Source organism: Brachypodium distachyon, chromosome 1, assembly GCF_000005505.3.
Source record: "Brachypodium distachyon strain Bd21 chromosome 1, Brachypodium_distachyon_v3.0, whole genome shotgun sequence".
Classification (NCBI taxonomy): domain Eukaryota; kingdom Viridiplantae; phylum Streptophyta; class Magnoliopsida; order Poales; family Poaceae; genus Brachypodium; species Brachypodium distachyon.
The window spans coordinates 30,461,344-30,475,139 of record NC_016131.3 but is presented as its reverse complement, the minus strand read 5'-3'; the positions used below and the strand labels follow the sequence as shown (position 1 = coordinate 30,475,139).

At 44.6% G+C, this 13,796-nt stretch overlaps 4 protein-coding genes across 6 annotated transcripts; 1 reads left to right on the top strand and 3 right to left on the bottom strand.

Annotated features, from left to right (window-relative positions):
• The first annotated feature begins 486 nt into the window (after window positions 1–486).
• Window positions 487–3,570, top strand: LOC100833135 (WAT1-related protein At5g45370). Of its 2 annotated transcripts, none has more exons than XM_014897229.2 (8): window positions 487–1,008; window positions 1,197–1,259; window positions 1,378–1,494; window positions 1,576–1,870; window positions 1,959–2,114; window positions 2,245–2,396; window positions 2,681–3,123; window positions 3,247–3,570. In XM_014897229.2, the coding sequence occupies exons 1-7, from the start codon at window positions 767–769 to the stop codon at window positions 2,847–2,849; spliced, it is 1,194 nt and encodes a 397-aa protein (XP_014752715.1). In that variant the 5' UTR covers window positions 487–766; the 3' UTR covers window positions 2,850–3,123; window positions 3,247–3,570. The 2 variants fall into 2 exon arrangements, with proteins under 2 accessions (XP_014752715.1, XP_014752716.1); XM_014897230.2 differs by having other exon boundaries at window positions 3,244–3,570.
• Window positions 3,571–3,981: 411 nt separating this feature from the next.
• On the bottom strand, window positions 3,982–5,433 carry LOC100828468. Its single transcript, XM_003563491.4, has 2 exons — window positions 4,984–5,433; window positions 3,982–4,275 (listed from the first exon to the last, which is right to left on the bottom strand). The coding sequence occupies exons 1-2, from the start codon at window positions 5,313–5,315 to the stop codon at window positions 4,260–4,262; spliced, it is 348 nt and encodes a 115-aa protein (XP_003563539.1). The 5' UTR covers window positions 5,316–5,433; the 3' UTR covers window positions 3,982–4,259.
• Window positions 5,434–7,732: 2,299 nt separating this feature from the next.
• Window positions 7,733–10,457, bottom strand: LOC100828170 (peptidyl-prolyl cis-trans isomerase CYP20-1). 2 transcript variants are annotated; one of them, XM_024456838.1, is made up of 7 exons: window positions 10,244–10,457; window positions 9,921–9,999; window positions 9,534–9,581; window positions 9,417–9,440; window positions 8,383–8,565; window positions 8,209–8,284; window positions 7,733–8,104 (listed from the first exon to the last, which is right to left on the bottom strand). In XM_024456838.1, exons 1-7 carry the CDS (start codon window positions 10,355–10,357, stop codon window positions 7,966–7,968), a joined length of 663 nt encoding a protein of 220 aa, XP_024312606.1. In that variant the 5' UTR covers window positions 10,358–10,457; the 3' UTR covers window positions 7,733–7,965. The 2 variants fall into 2 exon arrangements, with proteins under 2 accessions (XP_024312606.1, XP_010227456.1); XM_010229154.3 differs by having other exon boundaries at window positions 10,259–10,455.
• Window positions 10,458–11,218: 761 nt separating this feature from the next.
• On the bottom strand, window positions 11,219–13,388 carry LOC100827863 (protein RER1A). Its single transcript, XM_003563489.4, has 3 exons — window positions 12,936–13,388; window positions 12,062–12,242; window positions 11,219–11,597 (listed from the first exon to the last, which is right to left on the bottom strand). The coding sequence occupies exons 1-3, from the start codon at window positions 13,295–13,297 to the stop codon at window positions 11,550–11,552; spliced, it is 591 nt and encodes a 196-aa protein (XP_003563537.1). The 5' UTR covers window positions 13,298–13,388; the 3' UTR covers window positions 11,219–11,549.
• Between the last annotated feature and the right edge of the window lie 408 nt (window positions 13,389–13,796).

Sequence of the window (13,796 nt, the reverse complement as noted above, 5' to 3'; positions counted from 1 at the left end):
CAGGGTTCCGTCCTTTTCATTCATCACCCGCTCGCCCCGCGCAGTGCAGCGAAGCACGGCAGGCAGCGGGTGAAGTGAACAACGCTTCTTCGCTCCGGTCAGGGGCAGGGGTTTGCAAAATCGAGAGTGCCTACCCGCCGGTTTCGTTCAAAAACGGATGCATCTATTATTAAAAAACGTTTAGATTTTAACGAGAATTATGAAATGAAGAAAGTAATACCTAAGTGACTCTTTACCGATAATCCTTTATTACTTACATTAGTAAAATTTCAGCATCAACCGAATAGGTTTGTTGGATCCGGATGAAGAACGGATCTAGGCTGAACAGGGCAGGGAATTAACGAGTATAACGACGAAGCGCAGAAAAGAAAGAAATAAAACCAGAGAATGATGGGCCACCGGCCGCTGTCCGGAAGCTGTGATCGGTGGCTGTCGGGACCAGCTGCCGGCCTTTCGGATAAGAAGGAACGTTGGCCTCCTCTGAACAACGTGAGACCGATGGTCCTCCCAGATCGTCAGATTTTTTTCATTTTTATTTTTGCTTGCTTTGCTCTGACCTGACGTAGTACTCTATTACATTTAGTCAGTACAGTACTATACTAGTAAATCGTTGCGTGCGTGGAACCAACAGCCGCCGGGTAGCCGGAATTCGTGAGACTTTTCCCCGATAAATCCCCATAAATCCAGCCTTGCAGTGGGCAATCAGCAGGTGCGCAGGATTGAAATTGTGGCAACAGAGAGGAGAACAGGAAGAGGAGGAGGGGAGATGACGATGCTGCAGCGGTGGTCGTCGTCGGTGTGGAGCATCAGCGGGAGCGGGCGGGTGCTGTGGGCGGACAAGGCGTGGCGGGCTCACGCCGCCATGGCCTTCACGCAGCTCGCCTACGGCGGCTACCACGTCCTCACCAAGTCCGTCCTCAACGTCGGCATGAACCAGATCGTCTTCTGCGTCTACCGCGACCTCGTCGCGCTCGCCCTCCTCGCACCCGTCGCCTTCTTCCGCGAGAGGTATGATGCAGACCAAATCACCCCCCAATCCCCCCCTGCTCTGCAAGACGAAGAAGAAGAAGCAAAGGAGACAGAGTCCTTGCGAATTGATCGGACGCTGGTTGAAGGAAGCCATATATCCCTTCGGTTTCGCACCAATCTGATTGATGCTTTACTAGATTTTCGGTGCGTGTTTTGAATTGTCGCAGGAGGGTGCGGCGCCCGGTGACCCCTCAGCTCCTCGCATCCTTCGCTCTTCTGGGCGTCACTGGGTAATTCTGCATTTCTGCTGTTGCTCATGGAGCAATAATTCTTCAGTCTCACTCATGTCTTCCATTGATTAACACCTCACATCCTCGCAATGGGTCTCTCCCACCTCCGTGCATGCAGGATCTTCGGGAACCAACTACTGTTTCTGCTCGGCCTCAGCTTCACCAACGCCTCCTACGCTGCCGCTTTCCAGCCCGCGATACCCGTCTTCACATTTCTCTTGGCTGCAATTGTTGGGTAACCAATCGATCAATACATTTGTTTCTGAATTTGCCTTGGTTTCAAATGTCAAACTGAACAAAATCCGTAATGTTCCAGTGTTGAAATGATCAACATCTTCACAAAGGACGGGATAGTCAAGGTTATTGGCACAGCTGTGTGCGTCTTCGGTGCCATTCTGATGGTTTTCTACCGAGGCCCGTCATTGATTGGTCTTGCAGGCACCAATGCCGTGAGTGGCAATGTGCTGGCCGGCACATCATGGAGTAACACTCCCTATCCTGCTCAGTGGCTGACATCAACCATGCTCCAATTTGGTTTAGAAACCTGGCACATTGGTGTTCTATGCCTTATAGGCAATTGTTTCCTAATGGGGGCTTATCTTGTCATACAGGTGATGCAAATTCTGATGTGTTTGATATCTTGATCTTTTTGCTCTTAATATCTTAACTAGTGTCCTTCTCTTCTGTGGCGAATACCAGGCACCGGTGCTGATAAAATATCCTGCGAGCTTATCCTTGACAGCTTACTCTTATTCATTTGGCACGATCTGTATGGTGTTGACCGGGGTATTTGCATCCAATGGGCTCCACGAGTGGGCACTGACAAGAACTGAGATAATAGCTATTCTATATGCTGTGAGTATCTGCCTATTATCTATGTGCCTCTAGGATTAAATTGGATTAGATTAGATTACATGTAGGGCCAGCTAAGATGTGGAAACCTTTCCGAGCATGTTCTAACCAAATTCCTTGGTTGCATTACCAGGGAATTGTTGCATCGTGTCTGAACTACGCAATCATGACTTGGGCAAACAAAATACTTGGACCTTCTCTGGTTGCGCTCTACAATCCGCTCCAACCGGCATGTTCTACCATCCTCTCAACTATTTTCCTTGGCACCCCAATTTATCTTGGAAGGTTCGGACCAACCAACACTCTACACTTTGTTCTGATTGACCCATGTGATATGATTTCTTAAGTTTTGACAGCTGAATTGATCGATTCGCATTGTGTATATGAACTGACCATGGTACTCTTCCAGGCGGAATGATTACACCATAATGGTAGTGTCGCAGTGTAATATGATGTTTTTCTCATAGATACTTGCTGGTGTTTGATTCATTAGTTTACCTCAATCTTAAGCAATAGAATTTTCACAGATTTATGCAGAATTAAATACCCACCTCGTGTACTCCTTGCAGCATCATTGGTGGAGTCTTCATCATTGCTGGTCTGTACCTGGTTACCTGGGCTCGTTACAACGAAGCGCAGAGAGTACTTATGGTTGGTTACTTGAACCCTCTTCTAGTGGAGGATGCATCAGCTCGGAAGACACAGGAATGTTCCTCCAGTGACTCCATTGGTCCCTAGGCCAAGAGGAGAGCCGTCTCCGTTCGCTTCAGAACAGCAGCAGCAGAATTACATCGCATATTAGTATTGGAGATTCTTCATAGAAAGTGTGCAGTTACGATTTGTATCATTGGATTAAGTTTGATCGTCAGGACGATGTGGAGATCCCAAACCCAGATACCCCGAGAACACAAGGTGGAACATAAGCAAGCGGCAGTCAAGTGATCGTTTCACTCCATCAGTTGTCTTCACAGGTCCAGGATAACAGCAGGAGGAACAACTTCAGCGATGAAAGGTCATTACTTTAACAAAGCGTTAACACCTTATCAGTTGATATGAAATCCATTTTCAACGGCATAAGATATAGTGTTAGTTATGATTGCGGCTGTTAACTTGCACCTATCTTCTGCTTCAGCAGTTTCTTCTTTTAGGCCTGGTAACTGACGCTGCCAATACGTGGAGCTACTTCTGTACCAACAAGACAACTGTTCTTCTGTAAAGATCATCAAAACATACTCCAGATTTGGTGATCCAGAACAATAGGTTTTTGGAGTATTTGTACAGTGATTTTGTTGTGTCTATCTTCTGATCGTTTCTGTTACTTTGGTGTCCCCAGTGTTTGTTAAATAATCTTAATTTTTGGACGCTGGGTAAAAATCTACAAGGACAACGATCACGTGTAAATTAGAGTTAAATACAACTCCAGGCTTCCTGTTGTACAAGCGCATATGTTTTGCATGAATTCCCACAGTATTTATGCGCTATGGTCCTGAAGCAGCGTTGATGAACAATGGAATTGGCATGCCGAATTCATGAAGCTGTGCATACTTAAAACTATATTCTGAAACAAAACATACTTTAACTGTGATGCCTTTTACAATGAAAAGAAATGATGGTTGTCACAAATAAACTAACACAACACCGAGCTTTTTCAATTGGCACAACGTTCTCACTAGATTCATCCCAATACTTGGGGCCAACAAGCATAAATTCGACACGATCCAAAAAAATGATGAAGTACTTCTCACCATTGCTTCAAGCATCATAAATTCCATGCTAACAAAACAGTGGCGAAGTGTGCCCGACCATGGCTCAAGCATCATGATGGCACATCATTGCACTGCCTCTCCAGTGGGCAATACAATAACTAAAGTTCATCAGCTTTAAAAAGTACTTTTAAGTAGAGGATGGTGAGTCAGTCTGTAATCCCAACAGTAGTTTCACTCTACACACCAGACAGATGATACAAACTCCGTTATTTAGGCTTAGTTTAAGGTCATCTCATATGTTCTGAAGGCCATAATATATCAGATTACAACTTCATTAAAAGAAGCAAGCCAAATATCTAAAACGACCAACCAAACGAGATAGTCATAATCCACTGCGATTGCAAACAGAGACTTATAAGAGGCACTTGAAGCTTTGAAGGCCTCATTTCTGTTCATCGCTGCAATGATACATTTATAGTCAAACAAGAGTGCTAGACAGCCACTGATACTGCCAAGAGTATTAACCATACTCCTGAGAGACCAATTCTTTCAGGCGAAGTAGAAATAGCACATATTGATGGCATGTTAGCATGTCATAAGAAATCACATGGAGCAAAATGATGCAGCAGGACAGCAATGCATTTTGCGTTTTCTTGAAGAAAAAGCATGTGAGTATTCTTCAGGTGGGCTTGTTATTCCCTTGATAAAGGGAGAAATACCCCCATGAGCTGAAGGTCAAAATCAGGCTTCGATTTTCGACAGATAAACATACCCTACAAGCTACAGTACGAAGCAAACAATCAAGGAGCTAAATGACTTTTAGCTGCTATTAGAGGAAAGTGAATAAGCAGCAATCTGAGCGCCACTAGAAATTAATATTAGCAAACCATTTGCCAGCATCACAGGGTAGCGATAGATAATAATTGAGCATGGCAAATAGAACAAGGAACATCAGGTACAGCCATAGCCTCAGATATACGGGGATAAATTTAAAGCATCTATCACATGACATGTAGCAACAGCAGCAGCAACAGTATTGTAAAGCAGCAACAGCAACAGCAGCGGCGGTAGATTTAGACGTAAAACACTGCAGTATGACGATTGCAGATGCAGGCGACCATAGCAGACTAGATGAGGGGATTGTATGCGAAGGGGTTCAATTTTACCCCGTCTTCTTGAGACTGCCGCGGACGCCGGGCTTGGGCTTGGAGCTAGACGCGACCTCCGGCGCAGCGGCCGGGGACGAGTGGAGGTTGTTGATCTTCTCCGGGTCGAAGGGGAGCTTGGGGTGGCGCGCCTCATGGTGGATCTGCATAGACTTGACGTCGGGGGCGGTGACCTTGCAGAGCGGACACTCGAGCTTGGCGTGCCCCCCTTTCTCCTGCCCCAGCCGGTCCTTCTGCCCCGCCTTGCCGCCGCCGCGGTTCGTCGTCGCCGCGTCGATCTTCGCAGCGATCTCCTTCGCCGTGTGCTTCTTTGGCTTCGCCTTCCCCGTCATCTCCGACGACTTCCTCTTCCCTCCCCTCTCGCTTTCCGCCGCCGCCGCGTCCCCTTCCTAACCCTATTTGTGTCTGTCTTCTTTTCGTTTGATGGGCACGGGTGGAGGCTGTGGAGGGGGGTCGCCAATTATTAGGCGCCTGGGGTTCCCAAATCCGCCGTTCGATCTGAAACCGGCGGCCTGGATACCGCTTTCAGGATTTTTATTTGTTTTCTAGGGCAAAAAGATTTTGTATGAAAGGAAGATGCGGCTTCTAGGATTGCTCACGCTTCCCGGACTCTTTTTCCATCTCTTTCCTTTTTCGAAAGGCAAGGACACGGTTTTTCTTGTATTAGTCTACTCCACTACGGAGGATTTTTATACGGAGTAGAAAGTCTAGCGATCTATAGAGATGGAAACGAATGTCCTGTTCTTTACCTGAGGAGCATTTGTGCCGAGGAGAACAAAGGTACAAAGATAAATGTATCATTGTTTTTATTTTTTCTAATCATAAATACTAGGTCGTACTTTGTGATTCCACTCGTGCACGTTGTTTCTACATTTATATTTCACTTGCTTTTTATTGGAATTCGAAACAAATGTTAAGTAATTAAGGAAACATCCAACGTTCAAATTAGACAGGTCCCGACAATGGCTCTTCGAGTCCGGTCAAGACGACAAGTCACCCTCATATAGATGCCGATGTAACCATGTGAAGCTAGTAAGACAACCGGAAACTAGGGTTTTTGTCGCGGTTGGCCAGTGCGATTGGGTCGTGTCCCTTTACAACGACGTGGAAGCATGGAGCATTAGCATGGAGGCAGGGTATGACATAGGCGGCCTCATGGATATTGTGGCCCGTGTTGTCTTGCCGGCAAGGATGTCACGACGATGGATGTGGCGGCCCTAGTTAGCAAGGATGGCAAAGATGTCGTCTTGTGAAAGTTGCACCCCTCGTTATCAAATCTAGAATTTTCGAGAAAATCTGGAAGTTTGTCAAAAAAAAAGGGAAGTCCATCCCAAGAATCTGATACTTTGTCAAAAATAAAATATAGTTTTTTTCAACTTCACTCTTTTAGAAAAAAAAGATTGAAAGTTCGTCCCAGCTTTCAAAAATTTCCAGAAAAACTTGATAGCCCATTTATATCCTCCTCAGAGAACGAATGCTCATATCTAGAATTTTCGAAGTTGATTAATATTTTCAGAAAGTTGGATAGGCAAAAACTGAGACCAGCAAAGGAATAAAGGGCTATCCAAACTAACCGCAACGTCGTCCGTGGACTAGAATCTCCCTTATGCTTGTGGTTTTGAACTGATGCAAATGTCATATTTTAGTCGAGAAAGTACATTTTAACCTATTACTAATAAGAGTAAAATACACCGCTAATCCATAAACTCGAGGAAATGAACATTTTAGTACATGAACTCAGAAAACGCACACATAAGTATGTAAACTTGAGTTAGTGATACAAATTAGTCCAAAAATGATTCGGCAAAAGGCTAAAAATCAACATGTGGCACCAACCTAGTTACAAGTCGTGGTCCAGGATCATGCCACGTGTCCATTTTTAGCCTTACCGACTTATTTTTTGACTAACCTGTATAACAAAGTCGAGGTTATGTACTTATGTGTGCGTTCTTTGAGTTCATGTAGTAAAATGTTCATTTGGTCCGAGTTTATAAATAGCGGTGTATTTTGAAACTGATTTTATGATTGCTTTGTAAGTATTTAAATTTGTTGCGGCTTTGCAATCAGCAGTGAAGCAACAACGAATTTACTGCCAATTCACTATGTCTTACTACAAAATTCGTATGAACAAAAGATCGACACCAGGCATTTCCGCTAGCTAAGTGATGCCTTCGGCATGGGTAAAGAGCTCGTCGGCCGCAATACAGTAGCAGTGTGCAGTGCTCACCCTCGGCGGCGTGGTGCTTTCTGAGTTCTGACCGTGGCGAACATCTCCCGGATGCTCGACGACGGGTAGGCCAAGGAAGGGCGCACCGGCGGTGGTGGGCGTGTCCTGGCCACGTCCGTCTCATACTCTCATCGCGGCATCCAACATTTCCAACTGCGCCCGCGCGCTGAGGTCCACACCAGAGCACCTAGGAGGCTAGGAGGAGGAAGCCGCCGGAGCAGATGCATCCGCTGAACGCTGCTCCCCGATGACAGCATCAACCACATGTGGAGTACCTTGGTGGTTCTGCCGCTGGAGCAGACACAGCCGAACGATAGGTGAGTACCGTGACCAGTGACCACCATGGCAATGGCTGCAGCTTGTTCTACCGGATTACCCATTCTAGCTAGCTCCAGAGTGAGAACTATGTAGCTTGCTTTACTGGAGTGAGAGTGTGCTTAGGCATGAACAACATGCCAAAAGTACAGAAAACGAAATCATGTAGAGTAGGATGTATGACCATTTGCGACATTACCCTTTGAATTTCGCAACTAAGATGGAAAACGAATTTCACAATCATGTAGTGTAAGACCATTTGCCACATCTCACTCTTGGAATTTCGCACCAGATAAGCAAGTCATTATACTTTATGGTCGAGATAAACTTGAGACGTTTAAATTCAGGTAGAAACGTACTTAAACAGACCAACTAATAACCGTTCTACAGCCAGGCAAGGCAGCTCCCATCAAAGATCGTTTCAGTTTCAGCTCATCACATCACAGCGGCAGTTCTCCGCTGTCTGCGATGACAACTTTGCTCTTTGGTGTGCCAGTCTGCTGGCCTTCGGCCTCAACCTTGTAGATCACATCCATCCCAGACAGCACCTTGCCAAACACAACATGCTTGCCGTCCAACCTAGCACATCACAAAAACACAGGGAATCAACAAACAGTTCTAACTTCTAACAGAACAAAAGAATAGTAGAAACATCAGCAATTACAAAGAAAAGAATAGATTACCAGCTTGTAGTTACAGTGGTGATGAAAAACTGTGATCCATTTGTATCTCTCCCAGCATTGGCCATGGAGAGAAAACCTGCACCGACAACCAATCAATCATAGGGAGAAGGACTTAACGGCTATGACCCTTAATAAAGCTCTCTACAAATAGGAAGTAAGGATATAGTTAATAACCTGGTCCAGTGTGCTTGAGCTTGAAGTTTTCATCAGCAAACTTTGTGCCATAGATAGATTCACCGCCCCTTCCATCACCAAGTGTGAAGTCACCTCCTTGGATCATGAAGCTGGGGATAATTCTGTGGAATGAACTTCCCTTGTAGTGGAGAGGTTTGCCACTCTTGCCAGTTCCTTTCTCTCCTGTATACCATTAAAGTTCAAAATTAAGAAAGATACATGACTACATGGGTTCACAACAAACAATAGACTTTTGCATACTGAGTAACCATCAGCAGACACCAGAGAGAAATCTACTATACAAATTGCATTACTGAAGAGGTCTCTCTAAATATATCCATCAACTAACAACAGCTTTCTTAGTATTTTATTTGTAATATATGAATAATGCGACAATACTTTTCCATTTACTTTCATATTAATTGCATACTAGGAACTACTCAACTAAAAATTCAACTAGATAATTAGATTCTCTTTGTAATTGATATTCATATGCACTGACATGTTTAGAGTAGGATCAAATAAAGTTTAAACTAGTTACTAAATTTCTCTTCATTTTCTCACTGGTGTATTGGCACTCATGTGACTAAGAGATCTATTTTAGCCACTGTGGACAACATACAGCGTACAAGCATTCTGCTATTCTTGAGGGAGCTTAGACCCCCCTCACCAATTATTAGGACAACATTGCCATTCTACGAAATAATGTAAGAAAGTGAGAATAAGATAGGAATCTTCTTATTCTTCCAAACAACATAGCGAGCAACTCGGTTATGCTACAAGTATATGCCTGCATTATGCTGTAACTTTTGGAGGAGCACGTCTATTTGATTGGTTAAACTTACTGAAGATGTGACCAACTTACAGATTGCCATATTCTAAATATTTTATTTTATGCCAACATAACAAAAGAAATTGTGATTGGATGGCGCAGAATTTATTCAGGCAGACAAGGTTTCCATGGGATTAATCATCACAAAGTTTAACCAAGCAGACTGGGTAACATTTCAAACATGGGTGGAAGGTAATTATACCTGTGCAAAGCGCCCGGAAGTTCTCTGCAGGACAAAAGTTATATGGCCGTTAGCATTTCTGTCATCTAATAAAATTAATTACATAGTTAGTAAAACACAAACAATAGATGATGATACCTGCTGTTTTAGGAACAGCCTTCCCGAAAAGTCCCATGACAACCCGACCTATGAAAATTCAGAAGCAATTTTGATATCAATGAATAAATCAAAGAGCACATAGGAAGAAATACAAAATAAAATCATACATCAGCAATTCTCCTGAGGCATAGATAAGAATACTGCAGATCTGGCTTAAATTCAATCTCAAATTTCGATAATTGTAGGGATCACTCTATAATATGTATTAGCTAGTCCTCAAGGCATCTGCAGCACAACTAATGCTAGGTAGTACGCACTAATCTTATGATCCTCGTATGAGTAATCCTCAATTGTTTGTGCAAACAAGGTGATACGCCGCGCTGATCTAAAAATAAAGCTGGAGACAGGGGTCCGTTCACCACAAACCTGCGGGCTTGCCTTCGATCTCGATGTCGAAGTAGACCTTGTGCGTCACCGTCGACAGGTCCGCGTTCGACTTTTTCGCCTGAAACCCATAAATTTTTTTTTGTAAGGATACATCCATACAGAGATACCACATCAAACCCTAACAAATCGGCAACCGGAAAATTCCAGGCCCTCTGGATCCACGCCAAACAGATTCATATATCAGCGCAAGAGTCACGACGAGCAATCACATCGGATGATAGATGGAAGTAACAGGATAGGAGAACACACGCGGAGCAAGATTGGGAAGTGGGGAAGTAAGGATGAGTTCGTAGGAGACGGACGAGGTAGATGAGCACCTGGGCGAGCACCAGGGTGGCCGCGACGAGCGCGATCCACAGGCACAGAGACGCCGGGCGCCTCGCCGCCGGGCTCCTCCTCCACCCGCTCAACGCCATCTCGGATCTCCTCCTCGTCTCTCGCCGCGGATGAGCAGAGAGGGATAGTACAGATCTGTTGGGTTGTTCCACTGATCCACTCTGCAGTCACCGAGAGAGTCCACGGGCAAAATAAGGAGAGATGGTTGTGCAGTTGACAGGTGGGGAAGGCGTGGAAGGTGGGGCCGAATTGTCAGGGAGTGAGGCTCTTGTTACAACCTGCTCGCCCCCCCGCCCGCACTCGTCGGAGTGCTCTTTGCTTTCGGCAGTGTGATAACTGATAAGCACTAATTTGATGGTCTCAACTTCTCAAGATTCAAAAGATCGCGAATTTTTTCGATAAACAAAAGCAAACACAAATAAGCCAGCTCTTTATGAGCTGGTTTGTAGTGAGACGTACAAACGAGCTCATAACTTTGAATCGGATTCAAGTTTATACACCGTGCGAAATTTTTTACTCCGTAACTTTCATGCCAGTGAGTAGTACTCCGTACTTGCTTTTACTTAAATATTCAAGAAAAACCAACCATTATTACGGAGTATTATGTTTTAACTGCATCTCAAATTTTGAATTGCAATTATGTTGGATTTGTAGATAAATTCTTTCAGACCTCTATCCAGTGGGCGATAGCTTGTAAACTGCCCAAAGAATAGATTTCATGCAGGTAGCTCCTTTTGCATTTTAGCTTCTTGCTTAACAATCTTGCTTCTAAGCTGGAGTTCAAACTCCATCATGTTGGTATCTAGTAGCAGTGTCAAGCAGGTGCGTTTTGTGTATCCGCACCAGTTGTTTCTTGTTGTGATGACTAGTTTTGTTCTTATTTGAACGGAGCAAATAGCACGGGGTATAGAATTCTACAGTACAGCCTTGGACCCTTCGCATTTGGCAACAACAGAAATAACTATATTCATCACCTAATAGATATGGAGAAGTTACAACAGACTAACAGGGATTGCAGAAGCCCCAATTGTTTTGATTTGCATTGGACGTGATCCAAGAGGTTTATAGTTGACAGTACAATACAACAACTGACAAACGATAATTGTGCAGAAGGTACTGATCTATGCAAAACAGGAACCACCAACCATTCAACCAATGCAAAGTCACTTGTTGTACATTCACTGTCAGTAGGTTGTACTAATAAAACCATCATGCCAGCAATAATCATTATCGCCTCACAGAAGAGCGACACAGGGATTGGGTCTCTAGGTCTCAGTCTTTGGATGAACTGGCTGCTGGACCTTTCTTCCCTCCATACCTCTGCATTAGAATTGCAAACAAAGTTTAGTAAACTAAAATCATAAATTAGCAAAAAGTCCTAGGGAGGATATCCTGGCATGATGTTGCACCATTGGCCTCATAATTAAATGCTGATCCATGGTGAACCAATATGTTGAATCATATGGTCAACCAAGAATCAGATGCAGTAGTTCCTGAGCCCTTAAACAAATATAGATTACTCTAGATCCAGTAAATTGAAAGTTCAATCAGGATGAGTTCATAAGGCGCCAAACAGTCCCAACTCCCAAGTGACACTGAAAACCCCCTAAAAAAATTGACACTGAAAACAGTGCATCAATCGGCATTAAACCTGTTATGACTGACTAGGCATCAAACAAGTCTGCACTACTGGTTCAGAAATCTTTCGGAAAGCAAGATCTACGTTCCGAATTCTAAGCAGTTGAATGAAACTAATTAACTGCCAACTAACAACAAGCTCTCACCTGCTTTCCCATGCTGAATGGGACATACTTATATTTGATCATATGCAAAATCTGCCGCTTCATTGTCAGGACAAAGAGCACAATCCAGTAGCATAGTAGTATTGGCCAGAAGACAGGAACATCAAATAATGAGAAGAATGTCATGACAAAAGCAACACAAAAGGCTTTTGTGATGGCATACCTAAAAAGAGTAGTAGTTGGTTAGTGTATGTAGTTTCTGCACGTTTGGCTGCACACACAATAACAGATAAACCAAGCACATGAATCCATAGGCACTGGAAAACAAAATCTCAGAATTGGTACCTATTCCATGCCGCCTAGGCATCTACAATAATATAATTTACTCGCACGATGTTATTCCATAAAAAATTACTCTGTCTGCTTCAAAAGAAGTAAATGCATCATTTCATTGAGCTTGGTAGGGGGAAAAATGCTACAGAAACAGCTCGTGAACTTAACCTATACTAGTTGCAAATTGGAAAAGGATTGATTGTACTGTAGAATCTCATCTGAACTTCTGAACCAGGAATACAAAAGAACACCATAATTACTTGAAAAGGAGTCACATGGTTAACAATTCTTTACTAGAGCTCGCCTAGCAAATGCAACATCTCCTTTTGAGACTAGCAACCTTAAGCCATTTCACTACAAAACTTTGTCAGCAAGCTCCGACTATGCACTTACAGTAGTGAAGCATATCGATTTAGTACTTTATCCTGGGAGCTACTCCGCAAGGGGGGAAAACATGGCTATTTGGTTCAACCAAATCTGGAACCATAAGTGCATCTTACATATCCAATTTACCATTAGTTCCCCATCCTTAAACGGCGTAGTGATACTGGATCGCTAGAATAGAGCAGCAGAGACCGCATACCAGAATTTAAACTCGGGGAGGCGGCGGATGAAGGGCTTGAACTCGTCGTTGCCGCGGGTGGGGAGCGCGGGTCCGGCGTCGAGCGCCTCGACCTCCGGGTCGACCATGGGGGAGAGAAACCCGATGAGGAGGTTGAGCAGGTAGATGCCCAGCCCGTAGGACACGACGTAGAACCCCTGCACGTAGTAGACCCGCAGCGCGTACACCACCGCGGCCACCAGCGTGCCCGCCCACCGCCCCGCCGTGTGCGGCGCCGCCCGGTCCAGGTACTGCTGGAACGCCCGCGCTGCCTCCGCGCGCTGCCGCTCCGCCCAGGACGAAGACCCGCCGCCGCCGCTATCGCCGCCGCCGAGGGGCTCCATGGTCGCCGCCGAGGGGATTTCTTTTGGTTGCGTGTCGGTGGGCGCTCTGTGCCTGTGACTGGGAAGACTGGTCAAGCGCGAGCGAAGCCTTCGCGTGAGAGCAAAAGGGCTTTCATTTCAGGTCAGGTCGCGTCCTCCTACGAGTTCCACGCCCACACGGATCCAGTCAGCCCAGCCTCAGCGTCTTTTCCAACTCAGAAATTTCATCGAATTTCTTTCAAATTTCCATAGAAAAGATGTACCCAGTGGCGAGTACCTTGACTTCCATCCAAAATGTACTCCCAAAATAAGTCTTCACACAGTAATTCTATTTTCTTGTAGATGAAAAAACTTATAAATGTTTGATTGGTACAAATTGCAAGAAGACATTTTGGACTGAGTTCAGTATTTACGAATTACGTCCCTCCAACTCCTATGGTCAAGGAGAATAGTGTTGTGATCCATGCAAATATTGAGGTTTATGTCGTGTTCTCCACAGGGAGTGAGTTCTGAATTCCAA